Source organism: Kogia breviceps, chromosome 4, assembly GCF_026419965.1.
Source record: "Kogia breviceps isolate mKogBre1 chromosome 4, mKogBre1 haplotype 1, whole genome shotgun sequence".
Classification (NCBI taxonomy): Eukaryota; Metazoa; Chordata; class Mammalia; order Artiodactyla; family Physeteridae; genus Kogia; species Kogia breviceps.
Window position 1 is genome coordinate 150,625,167 of NC_081313.1, and position 19,335 is coordinate 150,644,501.

At 48.7% G+C, this 19,335-nt stretch overlaps 1 protein-coding gene and 1 pseudogene across 2 annotated transcripts in view; one reads left to right on the forward strand and one right to left on the reverse strand.

The window, feature by feature from the left end:
- ADAMTS2 (ADAM metallopeptidase with thrombospondin type 1 motif 2) overlaps positions 1-19,335 on the reverse strand; it is a 230,715-nt gene that overhangs the window by 49,405 nt on the left and 161,975 nt on the right. For both annotated transcript variants that reach the window (XM_059060511.2, XM_067032199.1), the window contains exon 5: positions 18,867-18,950. In XM_059060511.2, the coding sequence (XP_058916494.1) occupies positions 18,867-18,950 (84 nt within the window). The remainder of the gene's footprint in view (positions 1-18,866; positions 18,951-19,335) is intronic.
- LOC136794185 (eukaryotic translation initiation factor 2 subunit 3 pseudogene) lies at positions 17,368-18,342 on the forward strand (annotated as a pseudogene).

Here is a 19,335-nt window from a genome sequence, read left to right on the forward strand (position 1 = left end):
GTGAAGCCCACGCACCTACAGCCCGTGCTCCACAAGAGAAGCCACCCCAATGAGAAGCTCGTGTGCCTCAACGAAGAGTAGCCCCCGCTCACCACAACTAGAGAAAGCCCGCGCACAGCAACAAAGACCCAACACAGCCAAAAATAAATAAAATAAAATAAATAAAGCTTTTTAAAAAAGAAAAGAAAAAAAAAGATGTAGTTGAGTCCTGATGAAGTCAGTCATAGACTGGAGTGAGAGGTCTGGTGGCCAGGACTTGTTGGGCATTGGCACAGAGGTGGACAGCCCAGAGGATGCTGGAAAAGGGGAAGGGAGGTACACTCCTGCCCCCCTTGTGATTCGGAGAAGCATGCGATGAGCTCTGGCTAATTAGCTGTGAGTAAAAGTGACATGTGTCTCTTCCCGGTCCAAGCACTTAATTGCCCACATGAGCGCCTCCAGAGATCTCTGGCATGTGAACCAGCATGTTGAGGTGGTAGCTGCTCTGTCACCTAAAGCCTTGAGTGACAATGAGACCAGAGTCCTCTGTCAATTCACAATGAACATACAAGTGTGAGCAGGAAATCAATCTTTGTTGTTGTAAACTGCAGGGACATGGAGCTTGTTTGTTCCTGCAGCACAACACGGCCCACCCCGCCTGACACAGAAAGGGCAAAGGAAGGGGACGTAGCATCTAAATTTCATCCAAGCAGGTCAGCTCAAGACCCTGCCAGGTGATCACTGCCTCCAGAAAACCTTGAGAGGCCACAGCTCCGGAGGAGGAAGTGAGTGAAAGACTCTCCTTTCTAGGGAAGGACCTTTGGGTGGAATGAGAAGGAAGGGACCCTCATGCGAGGATCTGATTTGGTGCTTGAGTATGGACCCCACTGGGCTGCAGACTGCCAGCCCAAGTCCTGATCAGAGGGTGATCACAAAGGCCACTGATGGCCACTTGATCGAGGATGGCCGCAGAGCCCCCACTGGAGTGGGACTCCCCCCGCTCCACAGAGCCCAAAACGCAGTTCAGAGCCTTGTTAGTCCATCTCCAACAAAAGGGCCTTGTTTCCCTCAGGGCCACGTCTCTCAGCCCAAACATCAAGGGATTATTCCCCTGGTAGATTGCAGCTACTTTTGCCTGGGCTCTTCTGACAACAGCAGCCCAGTCCCCCTTTGGTAAAATATCCTCTTTGTTAATCTGGGTCTGACCCCAGGCTCAGGGGTGGGAGGGCTCAGGCCCAGCCAACCCCACCCTGCACCTTCCCAGCAAAGGATGGTTGGGGCCAAGGAGTTGGAAAGGTGTGAGACTGTGAGCCTGGAGCTGCCACCAAGGTAGGAGACCCCAGGGGAGGAAGAAGCCAGCATAGATAGAGTGGGGCCTAGGGTGGAGAGAGGTCAATTCCTGGTAACTTCACACAACCACCTGGCTCCCGCAGGCCTGAGGCCAGCCTACCCCAGGCCTGTTTGTTATCTATTGCCACAAAATGAGTGACTTCCGAACTTTACGGTCTGAAAAACCTCAAACACTTATCTCATGGTTTCTGGGTTAGGAATCCAAAGGCAATCCAGTGGGGTCTTCTGGCTCAAGGTCTCCCATGAGAGTGCTGGCAGCTGAGACAGGGGCTGCAATCTCATCCGAAGGCTCCCCTGGGGAAGACCCACTCCCACATTCACTCACATGGTTACTGGCAGGATCCAGTTCCTCATGGGCACATGGACCTCACCACAGGGCAGCTTGCTTCCCCCAGCACGAGTGACCCAAGAGATAGCATGACAGTGCACATCCAAGACAGAAGTCTCAGTCCATTTAGATGCAAATCTCAGTCCTGCCCATACCCACAGGGAGGGGACCACACCGGGGAGTGAATACCAAGATGTGGGCTCACCAGGGGCCATTCTAGAAGCTGTCTGCAGCAGATATGTGTCTCATATATTGTGTGTCAGGAAATTCCTCCCATGAAAGTCAATTTGAGTTGTGTCATTGTCCCTTGCAGCTGAAAGAGCATGAGAAGGGGACTTCCTCCCTGGAGAATCGTGGGAAAAGCCCAGTCAAGGGCACTGGCTGGCAAAGGAAAGCCAGTGGCTGTTCTCCAGGGTCCAGCTGGTATGTCCAACACCAGTGGGAGAGAAGCTCTGGTCACATCTTTTTTTTTTTTTTTGGTATGTGGGCCTCTCACTGCCGTGGCCTCTCCCGTTGTGGAGCACAGGGTCTGGATGTGCAGGCTCAGCGGCCATGGCTCACAGACCCAGCTGCTCCGCGGCATGTGGGATGTTCCCAGACCGGGGCACAAACCCGTGTCCCCTGCATCGGCAGGTGGACTCTCAACCACTGTGCCACCAGGGAAGCCCTGGTCACATCTTTGACAAGGAGTCAAGAGCCCAGTCAGAAAGACACAGTGCCAGGGCCAGAGAGCAGCAATAAGGCCATGGAGTTGGGGACAGAGCCAAAGGCTGAAACAGGGTGAGAACAAACAAGCTGGGGTCTCAGAGACAGTCCTGACTGCTCAGGGGGTGGGCTCGTGGGAAGTGCTGGGTGGGTGTCGTAAACCCAAATGCCCACAGGCCAAGGCCAGTGATGTAAGTCAGTGAGGCAGGTTGGTTCTAAGAAAAACAGTCTGTCTTTTATTTGCCAGTTCAGAAGGGGTAAGGTTACAGAAGAGTATTTCCCTGTTATGGTAAAAAAGTTGGGGGGATAAGGAGTGGCGAGGACTGTGGCCAACCAAGGAGCCCACGCCCAGCTGAAGGGGCAACAACACTCAGAGCCAGCCCTGACTCAAGTTAAAATAAGTTCTGTGGACAAAAGAAAACACATCTCTCAGGTTACCAGATTGAGAACTCTGGAAAGAAGGCCTTAGCAGGCTGGACCCGACACTGGCACACTGGCGAGCACCTCTTGCCTCCCAGACACCAGGCTCCTGGGTTCAGCCCAGGTTCCCAGTCCCTCTCAGCAGCCACCATGATCTCACTGCTGCGGCAGGATAATTTATGGAAATATTGATTGGTGTTTTGTTCTTGCCTTGTCTTCCTTCCTCCACTCTAAGAAACAGCCTGCCGCTTCCGTTCTCCAGTCCCATGGGGGTTTGCGCTGCAGGGTCCAGAGCAGAAGTTGTCTGGGACCCCCTCCTGGCTTTTGGGTTCTGAGGAGACTCCCCAAGGGGAGGGGCAGAGAGAAGGGCTTGGAAGGGCTACACCAGGACGAGGTGGCCCTGGGGAGGCAGGTCACAGAAAACAATGGCCAGGCGCTGGGCCCTGGGAACCTGCAGCCTAGACAGGACCCTGAGACATGGAGGAGGAGGGTGAGGTCAGTGTTCTGGTATCCAAGGTGCAGAGCTGCTTGTACTTCCTATTTCTCTACTCACGTCCCAACTTTCTCAAGGATCTGACCCATCTCAGATGGCCACCAAGGAGCTAAGGGCTGGGATCCTCATAGGGTCTGGAGGGCTCAGGAGGGTGCAGCGTGCCTTGTGCTCTGTGGCAGGCGCCAGACGCATGTGCATTTTAGAAAGAGCTCTCTGAGTCAGTGAGGAGGGAGGGGCAGGGGAGAGGGACAGTTGCTGAGATGGATGGGGGTGTTGTCTGGTGTAATGTCAGCAGAGTCAGGACCACGGGGTGGCAGGAGGTGAGCAAGAGAGGTGTCGGCTGGTAGGAGAGGGAGGATGGTTTCTGGCAGTGGGGCTTGCAGAGGAGGCATGGGGAGAGGACCACACACTCGCAGGGAAAGGTGGGGTCTGCAGCACGCCGGGACACAGGCCAGCGATCATCCTTTTGGGCCCAGCTTGTTTCCTCGGTAAAAGTTCAGCAGTTTTCCTCTGGGGAGGTCTCCTGCTTCTCGGGGTGCAGCTCCTGGGGGAACAGTCCAGAGCCAGCCTGGGATTCAAGTTAAGTCAGTAGAACTGAGGTTCAAAAGAACGACAAAACAGCTGAAGCAGGCTTGCCTAGTGGCAGCCTCCAAACAACCACCCACGAGCTTCTAGGCAGAAGCCAGCTCCCCAGGCTCAGCTTTTCCTCTACCTACTTCTCCTACTTCCTGAGAGCTGCCAGCCTTCCCATAGGTTCTGCCTGCCTTGAAGGGCTCCTCACAGACAGAGATGTCCAGGCAGAGGGCCCAGGAGGGAGGTCTGGGTACCCACGAGGGTCACTTGGGCTCTAGTGGGATCTCCCCATACTCCTCTGCCACCCGGCCCACATCCACAGCCCTCAGACCCCTCCATCCCGTGCCTTTGCTGTGTATCACACAGCACATGAGCTGTGGTCCTCATCTGAGCGAGGACAGGAGACGTGTCTATTTCTCCTTCAGAAGTGATGGAGAGAGGCTGAGAGAGCTGCTATTGCAATTAAGATTCTCACACCCAGCTCACTGGAGTCATCTGCATCCTACTGGCCCCAAAGTCGTCTATCTGCTCCTCTCTGCATTGCCTTCTCTGCCTGTTCCCAGCTGTACTGGGCTGGGGACTGCACACAGGGCCATGGTGTTCCAGGGGGCAGCACACCAGGCCCAGCAAGGGGGTGGCCCCAGAACCATCCGGGATCTCACAGACCAGCCTCCCTCCTCCTGAGGGAGCCAAGGGTGCCAGTTGTCCATAGTGCACGGAGCTGTTTTTTACAGTACACAGGGCATTTACGCACCCTGGGGCTGGGTGGTAGCTGTGGGCTCTGCGTTCACACGTATCATCTAATTTAAAATGTATAATTGGGCTTCCCTGGTGGCGCAGTGGTTGAGAGTCCGCCTGCCAATGCAGGAGACACGGGTTCGTGCCCTGGTCCGGGGGAATCCCGCATGCCGCGGAGCGGCTGGGCCCGTGAGCCATGGCCGCTGGGCCTGCGCGTCCGGAACCTGTGCTCTGCAGTGGGAGGGGCCACAACAGTGAGAGGCTCGCATACCGCAAAAAAAAAAAAAAAAAAAAAAAAACCATAAAATGTATAATTGCCTTAAGATATAGATGCTGTTATGGACCTATTCTCCAGATGAGAAACCGTGTCTCAGACAACTGAAGTAACTCACCCCAAATCCTACCGCTAGAAAGAGATGGAGAGGAGCGCCTGGAAGCCACACCACCTCTGAAGGTGTTTTGTCTGCAGGGCCGTCTCCCCTAGGTAGACGGGAGAGGAAAGGAAGGGCGAGAGCCAAGGTGGCCACCAGGTGGCGCTGCTGCCGCAGGAACGGCAGAGCGGGGCCTCAGCCGGTGGGACGCCTGGATCCCAGGGCGTTGCTCTGAGACGCCAGGGCACCGGTTCAAGGGGGACCGCGGAAGCCCCTGACAGCCTCTGTGGTCCCACATTAAACAAATCAGTTAAGACCTGAGCAGAAAGTTCTGTTCTAATCACTGCTTTCTGACATTTCCATTGTTTGCTTCAGAATGAGCTGAATTACAATATTTATGCTCTTACCTCCTTCAGTCAAGGAGACAGGAGAAAAGTGGGACCAGCAGCCTGGAGGCTCTGCAGGCTTGGGGGCATATCAGGGAGCCCTGCAGACCACAAACCCTGCCCATCAGGGCACCTGCAAGTGACAGGTGGGGCTCACCTGGGCAGCCCAGGGCCCTGGGGTTGGAGGCCTGCTCATCTGTCATCTGCCCTGTGTTCTTGGACAAGTTACCTCACTGTCCTGGGCTTCCCATCTGCAAAGTGGGCACAACCGCAGCACAGAGCTGGGAGCTCAGGCGCTTCTGTCCGTGGCGATCAGCACCCACAATGTTCTTTGTCTCTGCCCCTTGGCTCATGTCCCATGGATCCAGCTGAAGCCCACCGAAGCCTTCTCACATGCCATGACCCCAGAGGGTCTCCCGCCCAATCCGCCCTCCCAAAGATGCACAAAATCAGGACAGTGTGCACAGAGTGGAGTCCAGATCTGCTGGGTTCAAGAAAGCAGAGCTCAATTCTCAGCCTTGGCACTGCTGGCCCTTGAGGCCAGGTAATTCTCTGAGGTGGGGACTGTCCCGTGCACTGAAGGATGCTGTGCACCATCCCAGCCTCTACCTGCCACATGCCATGAGCATCCCCAGGGTGGGGGGCAGCAAAATGCCCTCTGAGGGGAACCACTGGCATGGGAGACCCCTAAGGGGAGCATAGCCAAAGAGCCCGGAGCTCTATTCCCCAGCCTGTGGAATAACCCCCCAGCCCAGCCTCCCCCCGAGCAAAGCTGCTCACCGCTGTGTGACCTCGGTAGGCCACTCCCCTGTCCCGGCAGGTGGGGATGACATGGTGACTGCCCCAGAGAGCTGCTGTGAGGGTGAAGTGAGTGAGGTCACATAAAGGGCTGCAGACAGGGTCTGAGCCAAAGAGGGCACTGCAGGCTGTGACTTGCATGAATACCCTTGTTCCTGTTGTCATTGCTAGTGTGCGCTCCCCTTACAGGGGACACTAAGGCTCAGTGAGAGTAAATAGCTCACTGAAGGTCCCACAAGGATCAACAGGGCCAGGATTAACACCAAGCCCCCGGCTGGGTGCAGCAGGGCTCCCCCCCTAGGCTGGGGGTCTTCTCCGGGCAGCTCCGGCGTGCAAGGCGGTACCTGGAGCTCCAACCTCATGACAGGCATCTGCAACCCCAACACCAGAGAGGGCTGGAAGGCGTGATCCTTATTTCTCTGCTCAGGACTCCCGTATCATCAAGGAACATTTCAGACATCCTCCCAGAGGCTGGGAAGCTACTCCCAGAGAAAGCCAGCTCAGGATTCTTCACATGAACCTTCCCAGCTCAAGCCTATGGGGCACATCTGGCCCTAATGCTTCCTGTTCTTCTCTGGACCCTGGAGAGTCTGGCTCAGGAGGTGGGCCACAATGACTGGGGGTGGTGGGGGTGCTGGACACCATGCCTGGCCCCCATCTGATTGGGGGTTGGGACCCAGACTCTGGGGAAACCAGGGGCTGTCCCTGGGGTGTTCTGAGTCCCCTACACCGCCCCTCTCACACAGTCAGGGAAGCGGCGGTCCAGAGCAGGTAGGCAATGGCCCAGGACACGCAGTAAGCAGATGGTGGCAATGGGCCCTTGATCACTGAGCCCTGCCCCAGCATTCTCATCTCTTGCCTTCCACTAAGAGACTCACAGTGAGAATTTCTCAGACCCTTCCCCTCCAACGCTGAAAAATTTCGAAGAGCATTCCATATTTTGTCTTGACCTGGTCTTTCACAACAAGATACCTTATGTTCTTTGATTGTCCCCAAGTCTCTGATTTCCATTTGCTTTGATTTTCATCTTCTTAGGAAATATTTAAAATGAGAACAGTTCAGTAGCTTTGGTGCCTTCTCAAAAGAAAAAAAAAATCAATTGAAAAGCCAGTTGCTATGCAACCCTCAAGTGTTGCTGGTGTTCTGCTCCCTGGCTGATGGCATATTGTATAAAATAAGATAATCTCTTTTCTTCTGCTGTGTGTGTGTTGTTTTTTTTTTTTTTTTAAGAAATGGAGAAAAACGTTGTTTTAGGCAAAACTTGAGATAACTCAGAGGCTTCTCATAAGCTGGAAGACAAACAACATGTCACTTGCACAAGTGCCACTGATTTTATCCCCACTGGAGCCTCGGCGAGGCCTGGGGACAGGCACAGGGGTAGCGGAGAGTACGGAAGCTGCTCTATTTCCATCACAGCTTGGAATAAATAACAGCATCTGAACACCGGGCCACTTTCTGCCCCAAGTATGGGTTTCGGCCTCACAGCCCCTAGAGCGCTCCCAGCTGGGCCTTGGGGGACACAGCTCAGGCCCGTCTCCTGGCAGGGCCCCCGGCTCCAGTCACCTCGGCCTTGCTATACTTAAAGTCTTCCAGGGACAGGGCCTCACTCACTGACAGGAAATGCGTGGCTCCTTGAGGAGCTGCTCATCAGAATCCATCCTCTCCGTGAGCCAAACTCTACTCCCCAACCCCCATCTAGAAGCCCCTCCTGGCTTTTCCTTGAAAAACCAGAGCTCGTTCCCTTTACGTGAATCCCAGCCAGGCAGTCTCCTGCTGGGTCACCCCATCCAGGGCACCCCATGGTGCCCACCGCTCCAAAACAATCTTGTTTACTGGTGAGTTCGTGGGGGAGCTGGTTCTCCAGTCCTGGGAGCTGGCAGGCAGGTCCCAGGATCCACCCGCTCAGGAGACGTGCTTCCCACTTCCCTGAGGTCCCCCAGACACCTAAAAACAGGGCCTCATCCCCAGCACTGTGCCACGTGGAGTCTGTGACCAGTGGACACAAACTTATCGCCCACAACAAGATAAGCACAAGCACAGAAATGGGAAACTTTTACAGCAGTTTGATGGAGTGACATTATGTCTGTGGTATTTAATAATAAAAAGTCGGGGCCGGTATTTTTGTATAATCTTAGTTTTTGTCACATTTCCCTTTTCTAGAAAATTCCTTTTAGATGTACTTACAGAAATATTGGTCCGTGATGTGACCTTTGGCTCTGAGGCGTTCTGTGTGTCTGGCTTGGCGCCCTTGGCCCTGACAGCTACTCTCCACGGACTGTCACGTTCAGACTTACGGTCTGATTGCTCCAGGTCGGTGGAACGACCCCTCCTTTCCCACGGGGGTTGCTCCTGAGCCCACAGCCAAACATGCTGCACTGTCTCTGGGCTCCTGTGCTTTGTGCGAGGCACAGAACGCTCCGTTCCAGAGACGATGGGCCAGCAGGTAGGGCCCCAGTCCCTCTGCGTCTGGATATCTGTCTAGTGTCAGCCATCCTGGATGTGGTTGGCCAGCCGTGTCCTCCTAACTCTACTCTCCCCCTGCCTGTGCTTCTGCAGTGTGTCCTCCCCAGAGAAAGTGAGATTCACACCCTGGACTCCACTCCCCCCGCACAATCCTGCCACTTGCTGGAGGAGGACCAAGTCTGGCCCTATAACTTTCTGGAATCCCCCAGGACACAGAGGCCCTGATGGGTGCCAGCCTCCCCCATGGCTTCCCGAGAAGAAAGTGGGGTGGGGAGGTGGGCAGAGTGTGGGGTGGGCTTTGCTACGGGACACCGGTCAGCCCCGCTACCGTCGGGGGCTGGGGGACAGCAGAGGGGTGGCAGCATGTCATCCTTCCCGGTCAGGCTTCGGGGGCTGGGGATGGATGTGGGTCTGCAACTCCACATCCTGGTACCTCTTTTATGTTGACACCTCTGAGGTCATCGGCAGAAGTCTAAGGCTGGTCTGCCGAGCCCTGCTGGGGTGCGGTGGGTGCAGCCTGGACTCAGTTCTGAAAGCACACATCCAGCTCCACATTCTCCCTTCCTGTCACCTCACCATCATGGATTCCCAAACTCCTTCCCAGCGGCAAGTCATGGAGGCGAGGGGGTCGTTGGTCCCCCTGTGCCCTCTCACTTCTCACTGTGTTGGTCCTGGTCTTGTTGAAGCTGCTCCACTGCCCAAGTGGGCTCTGGCCACCCATCTTGTTGGCCATGGGCTCCAGGCAGCCCCATGGCCTGCCCTCCTCCCCATACTGTCCCCAGGAAGAGTAGGCCTTAGCCTCACAATGGGGCCCATGCCCTCTCCCCTTACCCTCACTCTGCCTATGGGGGACTCAGAGGGTACCAACTGCTTTGCTCTGCAAAGCAGAACCCCTCCCTACGAGGTGGACCATAAAGGACCAGACTGGTCATGGCCGTGAGGGAGGTGCCTGCAGCACCTGGGTAATACAGCCTCACCTGTAGGTAAGGCCACATACTTGTGGCAGCCTGCATCCTCCCTCAGGCCAAGATAGCTCGCCCAAAGTTTCCACAAACACTCAGGTGACAGAGTTCCCAGGCAGAAGAACACAGATCCCTCTCCAAGTGCCTCCAAGCCACCACAGAGAAGAGGTGCCAAGCAAAAGCATGAAGTCCTTTCTACATCCTCCTTCAAATCAGAAATAAAATGTTGGTCATGACAGAGCCCTGTGGCATGCCACTGGAGATCCTTCCCCAGGTGCTAGCATTCAGTTAAACAGAATTACTTGGACCCTACCATTTTAAAATGATTTTTTAAAAATATAAACAAATTTTCCATAATTAAAAATGCTGTTTCGATTATAAAAGAAACATCCTTATCATGATAAATTAAGCAAATTCGGTAAAGTACAAAGAAGAAAATAAAAATCCATCACCTACTACCCAGAGATAAGTACTCTTCACGTCTGATGTATTCCTTCCATCCCTTCTGTGTATATAATTGTAAACAAAATTGAGATCATACTACTGTAAGCTTATATCCTTTTTTCCAAAAAGCAAACAAACTTGACTCAATGCTGTAACCATTTCCCCAAGCCCTTAAACATGCTTTGAAAACGGGATTTATTGGCAGCCTAATAATCTACCACATAGACATATTGTAATTTATTTAACTAGACTCCTATTGGCAGACAATTTAGATTGTTTCCAGTTGTTTACACTTAGAAATAAGGCCATGGCTTTTGTCTTGTTCCTAAAACTTCATCCACAGCTCTGTTAACTGCTTTGGAATAGAATCATAGAAACGAATGACTGGGGGCAAACATGAAGAACATTTTTAAGGGAAATGACAAACTGTCACATTTCCTTCCAGAAATGTGTACACATTTATACTCCTACCAGAGGAGTGTACTGCTGCATTCACCCAAGCCAGAAGTAAATCCCTCATCTTAATCTTAACACAGCTGATGCTTTTAAAATGGTAAACTGTTTTATTTCTTTGATTAATAGTAAAGTTCAATGTTTTCTCTTTTTTTGCCATTTGTATTTTTTCTTCAGTTAATTGCTTATGTCCATTGTCAATTCTGTTTTTCCTAGGGCTCTTCATATATTAGGATATCTTTTCCATATTGCAAATGCTTTTCCTGATTGTGGTTTGCCCTTTGTTTGTTTTTTTGATGATTTTATATTTTAAGTATTCAAATATATCTATCCTCCTCTTTATAATCCCTTCTACTGTATTTATGCTTAGGAAGTCCTTGACAATGAATATTTTCTTCTTGATTTGTCTGGTTTAACTAGTTGAATTTTATTGGCCTATGTTTATCATCTGATATATTTAATTTGTTATATATGAAATTTATATTTATCATAGGTTTATTTATAACACTTTATAACCATTCCATTTATATTTATTGCACGTTATTTATATGAGAGGTATTTTCAGAGCTATATATTTTATTCAGTTGATCTGTTAATGCTTATGTAAATATAGTATATTTTAATTATTTTTGCTTTACAAGGTGTTTGAAGTAAATCCTTTTTATTTGCTTGTCTTTCAAGGTTTTCCCAGCCATTCTTGACTGTTTATGCTTCTAGATGAATCTTAGAATCATTTCATCAAGTTTCCAATTATTAATCTGGGAAAAGTCAACATCACTACTATACCCAGTGTTCCCGTAAAGAACAGCATATGCCTCTTCATTTATTTTTATTTTTTTCCTATCATTAACAATGTGAAATTTTCTTCCTATATGTAGGTCTTCTAGCTGTCTTGTTAGGGCTATTCCAGGTATTTTATATTTTTGGTTACTATCGTAAAGGGAACTTTTCTTTCCCTATTATGTTTACTACCAGGGCATTGTGGGTTCACACAGAAATTATTGGGTTTTGAGTAATTATCTTATATTTGGCCATGTCACTAAACTCCTTGGTTTTCTGATGGATTCTTTTGGTTTTCCAGGCACATAATTATTAGCAAACAATTATAATTTTATCTGTTCTCCTCTGATACTGGTTTCATGTCATACGACATTGTCCAGAATTCCAAAACCTCAGGAACAAAGTTATGTGTCTCTTTCTTGTTGCCAATTTTACTGTAGCTGTTTCATAAGAGCAGCATGTCCAAAGCAAATTCTGTAGAATGTTGATTCCATGAGGGAAAGGGTTCTGTTGAGAAATAGTTTGGAGAAACCATGCATACTGATCCATCTCCTAGAGATTCACCCTGCACATTTTCATAGTAAAGTCTCTGAGAAATTTTGCTGTCAGGAATACCTGTTTTACCTTGTTTTATAAGCATTTCCCAGACTCATTTGACCATGGAACCCCTCTATTCTCCTGTGAAAACATCTATGAACATCCTGAGAATTAGCTATGCAGAACACTTTTAGGAACAATGTGCTTCTTTTTCTACCTTTAAATAAAATTTGGGTTGTCATGTTACCATCTGTTACTAGTTTCACAGATCTTTTAAAAACCATGAGATACCCTCTCAGTTCCTATGGAGCTGATCACACTCCTTGCCCTGTTGGTGCCTTCAGCAGAGCCCCTTGGGGCTCTTAGGTGCCCCCAACTCGGTGTGCTCCTCTGTGCACCCCCACCCATGCCTTTGCAAAGGACGCTCATCTCTTCTCTCCAGGCTCCAGTTCCCCATGCCAGCATCTCCCTGGCTATCTCCACTGGGATGGCACAAAGCACCTCAAACTCAGCACGTCCCCCCTGAGCCCACTGCCTTTCTTCCCCACATGCCACTTCTCCCCGGCTCCGTGCTCTCCATCTCAGGGGTCGGCATTATCATCTACCAGGTTGCCCAAGGCACGGACTCAGTTTCCCTCCATATTCACCCACGTAGCACCCACCTGCTCCTGGTTTGGCCTCCTAAAGTTCTCGTTCATCTTCTCTCCTTTCCTCACCCTGTGGCCACGGCCCCAGGACAGCTCACTGCTGCCCTCCCTTTGATGCCACCCACCCTCTCCTAAGCCACCGCTCCCTGTGCTGGTTTTCCCTCCTTTCACTCCCTCCCCACGGCTGAAAAGTCACTGCCTCCGGTCGCTTGCCCTAACCTCTAAATAAGATTGCCTGCCCCCCTTGCCCCGACCAAGTCCCTAAGCCTTCAGTTGTAACTGTTTCCTTGTCTGCACCCCTGCTCCAGAGCAGCCCCTGAGGTCAGAGAGCACGTCAGTGACACGGCACAGCGCTTGGCACAAAAAAACCCTCAAAAAGTATTTGTTACGGACTTCCCTAATGGTCCAGTGGCTAAGACTCTGCGCTCCCAATGCAGGAGGCCTGGGTTCGATCCCTGGTTGGGGAACTAGATCCCACAAGCCTCAACTAAAGATCCCGCATGCCACAACTAAAGATCCCACATGCCATAACTAAAGATCCTGCACGCCATAACTAAAGATCCCGCATGCCCAACTAAAGATCCCACATGCCGCGCATGACCCTTCAGTAAGACCCAGAGCAACCAAATAAATAAATAAATATATTTTTTAAAAGTATTTGCTAGATGACTAGCTTTGTCATTAGGCAAATGGATGTGATGAATTATATGAACAGACTTTCTAATATTAAATAATCGTCATATTCCTAGAATAAACGCTATTTTATCATGGTGAGAGTTTCTCTTTATGCATTATTGAATTAAATGCTTAAAACCTCAGGAATTTTTAAATCTATTTTTAGAAGTGAAACAGGTCTGTACTTTGTCTTAGATATGCTACCTTTGGCAGCTTTGTGTGTAGGAATCACTTTGGCTATAAAGATAAATTGGGTGGATTTCAGAACATATATATATATATATATATATATATATATATATATTCTGAAACAGTTTATGTGGTATTGCATTATCTTTGCTTAATAATTCCTTGTAAATGAATAAGAACAGACTGCCAAAAATAGATTATCTGACTCTCTATTTAGAGGTAATTTTAAGATGACTTTGGAAACAGAAGAATTTGAGTTCCCACCATGGTTATGAGGCTTATTGTGGTATTTTCTACATTTTTGGAGTCAGCTTTGAAATATTCCCATTTCCCCAGGAAATCCTTGTTTCCCAGGATATCCATGTCCCTGACGAAGATTCTCAAAATCTCACCTTCAGGTTTTCTACCTGGTTTCTACCAGGTTTCTACCTGCCTGTGACACTTAAGGAAAGAAGAACAAGAAGAAACAGCTTTGGGTGGGGGCAATTTGGCACAGAGCCTGCCAGGAAGTAGTTAAAATAAACAAGGCTTTGTTCCACTGAGTAATTAACACTGGGAGAAGGTGACAGACAGTTTTTAGGCAAAATAAGAGCCAAAGCTTTGCCAGTGCTGGTAAGCAATTAACCGTGCACAATTCTCCAATTTTTCTTTTTAGTGCCCAGACCACTTGGTGGCTCTCCTCCCCTTCCTACCCCACAACGTGAAGTTTCCCATGTCCCCTCTCCAGAGGTAGAAAGTGGGGAGGGGGCTGGATATAATCATGCCCATCCCTCACACTACACACCTGAAAATTCCTCAGACCCTCGAGGATGCTAAGGGGGTCTCAGACCAGGAATGGAGTGACTGGTAGGACCCAGCCTGAGGAGGGGAAGGGATGGCGAACATGTTGATGGCTGCTCCAGTGGGGATGGGCAAAGTCCCATGGGACATTCCAAGGACAGAGGCTGGAACTGTATCACTGGGCCTGGGCCACCCCAGCCTTCCCTGGCTGTGTACTGTGTCTGCATGCCCAGAGTGCACTGCCGTGCCACAAACCTGCCTGCTTACCTGCAGAAGGTGTGCACACTCTTCCTCCATTGACCACCACTGGGTGTCAGAGTCAAGGGATGGGGAGAAGGCCCAGGTGGAGATCTCCCAACAGCTGCCTAGGGCAGCAACCTCCCCCAAAGCTTTCTCTTCAGCTGGGATAAGCATCCCACTGTGGGTTGCATTATACACACTCTTTCTTTTAGTTTATGCTTCCTCTCTTTTCTTCTAGACTGTATATGCCAGAGATTTGCTTTTTCCAAGGCTCTCCTCTCGATTGATCCTATTGTTTCTTTCTATTTTCTAATGTATTGATTTCTTCTTTTTTCTGAACTATTTCCTTATTTTTACTTTCTTTAGGTTTTTGGTTTTGGGTGGTTGTTAACATCTGTTCTAACTTACTGAGCTGACTTGTTTTCATTCGCTCTGTGTGATCTTGGAAAGCACCTGCCTATGAATACAGCTTTGGCCACACCCCACAGGTTTTGATCTGTAGTACTCTTGTTTTCATTAGTTTTCCCAATAGTCTGCAACTGAGGGTCTAATATTCTTCCTAGGAGATTTTTTTTTTTCAAAGAGACTGGATTTGTTCTTTTTATATATCCCTTCCCTCCACCTAGTTTTAGAGCACTGAGTCAGAGAATAGCCCAAACCATTTTTGCTGTATAAAATTTACTAAAATTTTCTTTATGACCTAAAGTACTTCTGTAATTTTAAAGTGTTCTATGATTCCTCAAAAAGAAGGCACATTTTTCCATAGGGCAAGGGGAAAAAATGATATAACTACTAATTTAACTTTATCCATTATATTATTTGAAACTCCTATGCCTTTTTTTAACTTTAATAAAATATTTTATTTACTCCAATATATCTAAAACATTATTTCATTCATATCAAATTATTAAGAAAGTATTTTACATCTCTCCTTTTTTTTTTTTTTGTACTAAGTCTTTGAAACCAGGTATATGTTTTATACGTACAGAACATCTCAGTTTGGACTAAGTACATTTCAAGTGCTCAGTAGCCACATGTGTCTCGTGCCTGCTGGACTGGACAGTGCAGCTCTAGACAGAAGATATCAATGCAGGGATACTGTCTCTTAAAAATCATGAAAATTTGTTATTGGCTATAAATGACCGAATAACTTATTAAAGAAGGCTTGAACTGAGAAGGCTTTTTTTTTTTTTTTTTTTTTTTTTTTTAAGTAAAAAGGACACTGGAGATAGGGGAACTCCTATGCCTTTTAAAATGTGATCTGCTAAAGGTTTTGAAAAGGGTATGAAAGACTCCTGCAGTAAGGTTTTTGCAAATTTCTCCCTTGATCTGACAGTCCGCTTTGGTATACTTTATGTTCTCCATGGGGCATGAAAGAAGAGTGCTATCCTCACTGTGGTAGCTTCCATCACTTTAGAGTGACACACTTCCCAGGGTAGGGAGAGTGGGCTCAAGGTCCACTGTTCCTGGAAAGTGACCAGCCATAAAGTCCTTCATTGTCATTTCTGTACTGCAGGCCTTGTACATTGTGTGCAGTTTGATTTTATTTTGTAAGACTGAGATTCTCTCTCTTTGAGTAGAGGAGTTAACCCTTCTCATAATTTACTATGCCTGATGTGCCTCATCTTATTATGACTTGACTTTCTTCATACTGCGTGGGGTCAGACTCCAGAATTTGGCTGCCAGGGTGAGAAGCTGGACCCCTAAGGAGCCAAATACCACTGGCTACTCATGCCACTGAACTGCCTTAGACCTCAGTATCCTTATCTGTGAAGTGGGATCCTCATAGCTCCACCTCCCCATCTGTCCTTGGATGAAGTGAGATAATTTCATGTAAAGTGTTCCCGAGCTGCCTGGCACAGGCACTTGCTCTGTCCACACTGACCGGCACCATGGGGCTCCTTCCTTCCTCACCAGCTCTCCTTTCAGGCACCCCCTTATTTTTCCATCTCAGGTCTTTGTGCCTGGGGGCTTTCTAATCCTGGCGCACAGACCAGTGCATGTTGCTAGGAAAGACGGTTCCAAGTTTGACAACAAAGGGAAGTAAGAAGGGCAAGACTGCTCAGTTAGAACAGCAGCTACGTGGCATGAGAAGAGGAGGACACGGGTTGTTTCTGATGCTTTGACATCCAGGGCCTTGCTGACCTGGGAGGAACTGTTCCTCCCAGGGTCAGCCAATTCCTAGAGACAGTAAACAACTCATTCTGGATCATATGCTCTTCAAATGCAAACCAACCAGTTTAGAGTCCACACCCCCAGCCACCTACTTCATTGGGCTCTCAAACTCCAGCCCACTATCCCCTGTGCAAATCACTAGGGCCAGGTACCAGACAACTAGGGGCAGCCCTAATGCTCCAGAGCCCGCTGAAAATTATTCACACTGGTCAATCCTAAGTCTGCTTACCCCACCTCACCTGGTCCTTCCTGAGGAAACCACAATATAGGTGCTCGCCCACAGTTTCCCTCTCCTTCCCTAGGCCTCCTGACCAACCATGGTGTTTCCCCGCACGGCCCTGCATGGCCAGAAACTGTGGGTAAAAAATCATGGAATTCACCTCCTGATCTGTTGGTCTCACCAAACTTGAATAATAACAAATTTTAAATTTTAGCCTCCAGGAAAGATAGCGGGGTGGCGGGGGGGGGGCGAGGCTGGTGTGACTTTAGAGCAGCTGCACCTTTTTAGGCAAGATCTCAACACTTTGGATGTTACCAAGTTGATGCCACTTTCACATGAAGTTATCAGCAGACAGTCCACAATTAATATAGGTACAATTGGTCATGTAGCTCATGGGAAATCTAGGGTTGTAAAAGCTATTTCTGGAGTTCACACTGTCAGGTTCAAAAATGAACTAGAAAGAAATATTACAATCAAACTTGGCTATGCTAATGCTAAGATATATAAACTTGACGACCCAAGATGTCCTCGGCCAGAATGTTATAGATCCTGTGGAAGCAGTACACCTGATGAGTTTCCTACAGACATTCCAGGGACCAAAGGGAACTTCAAGTTAGTCAGACATGTTTCCTTTGTTGACTGTCCTGGCCATGATATTTTGATGGTTACTAGGCTGAATGGTGCCGCAGTGATGGATGCAGCTCTTCTGCAGATAGCTGGTAACGAGTCTTGTCCTCAGCCTCAGACTGCTGAACACCTGGCTGCTACTGAAATCATGAAACTGAAGCATATTTTGATTCTACAGAATAAAATTGATTTGGTAAAAGAAAGCCAGGCTAAAGAACAGTATGAACAGACCCTTGCATCTGTAGAAGGTACAGTAGCAGACGGATTCCTATTACTCCAACTTCTGCTAAAATACAATCCTGAAGTTGTCTGCGAGTACCTAGTAAAGAAAATTCCAGTACCCCCAAGAGACTTTACTTCAGAACCCCGACTTATTGTTATTAGATACTTTGATGTCAACAAACCTGGCTGTGAAGTTGATGACCTTAAGGAGGGTATAGCTGGTGGTAGTATTCTAAAAGGAGTACTAAAGGTGGACCAGGAGATAGAAGTCAGACCTGGTATTGTTTCCAAAGATAGTGAAGGAAAACTCATGTGTAAACCCATCTTTTCCAAAATTGTGTCGCTTTTCGCAGAGCATAATTATCTTCAGTATGCTGCTCCAGGAGGTCTTATTGGAGTTGGAACAAAAACTGACCCCACTTTGTGCCGGGCTGACAGAATGGTGTAGTTGAAGCTTTACCTGAAATCCTCACAGAATTGGAAATTTCCTATTTCCTGCTTTAGACGGCTTCTAGGTGTACGCACTGAAGGAGACAAGAAAGTAGCAAAAGTGCAAAAGCTGTCTAAGAATGAAGTGCTTATGGTGAACATAGGATCCCTGTGGACAGGAGGAAGAGTTAGTGCAGTCAAGGCTGATTTGGGCAAAATCGATTTGACTAATCCTGTGTGCACAGAAGTAGGAGAAAAAATTGCCCTTAGCCAAAGAGTTGAGAAACACTGGCGTTTCATCGGCTGGGGTCAAATAAGAAGAGGCATGACAATCAAGCCAACAGTAGATGATGACTGAAGAATTAAGTAATAGATTTCGATGGAGTTGGAATTTCTCTTAACAACCTAGTAAGGTTATTCTCATTTTCTGGTGATGAAAATTTAACCTCTAGTACTAAAATAGGGTCTACAATAAATGTAAAAATTGGCATGATGTTGGATTGAATCTACATTTTACCAGAAATTAATCATTCCCAAATAATGTCTAATTTATACATCAGCACAGGTTTGAAAGGAAACTGCTACAACCAGCCTTTGCTGTAGCGCACATACCACTGAACCTGTTTGCAATAAAATTTTTCTTCTGAAAAAAAAAAAAACACCTAAATTTTAAAAGGAGTGAGGCTGAAAGGAGAATAGGCGTGGCTCACAAGCTCTTTGTTTCTTGTAGGAACCACAGGGCAGCCAGGGGGAGGAAGGGTGGTTTGGGGCAACACAAAGTCCTTTATAGGAGGCCTGCACCTCACTGGAGAGCCCCATTCATCCCACAGAGGCGGGGGCTCTGGTGGGTCTGGAAGGCACCAGCCTGCAGTGCCCACTCACCTTCCCGTAGCTCAGCAGGATTATCCGCACTAGGACGACATTGATGTGGGCCCCCAAGGACTCATCGTGATAAATTTCATTGACCTGAAAGACAATCAGGGACGTGTCAGCAGAAACTACAGGCCCAAGGACCAGCTCTGGCTTTGCAGATGGCATCACCACCCAGCTAGGCCGCAGGCCAGAACCCTGGGACCCAGCCCCACTCCTTCCTCTTTGCCACACTTTATACCCAGGCATCACCATCAACTCTGAATCCATCCCTTCCTTTCCCTGTACTCCTCCTGCTCCCCTTACAGCCAACCCAACCCCTGCCAGGATATTGCCAATGTCCCCTCAGCAGCCCCTCCCACCAACTCAGGGATTCTCCACCTGGAGCCTACACTGGGATGGAGACACTGACCCCAGTAAATGCAACATGGCCTTTCCTTCAAGGGTGAACACAGGCCACAAACCCCAGTGGCGGGGGCAA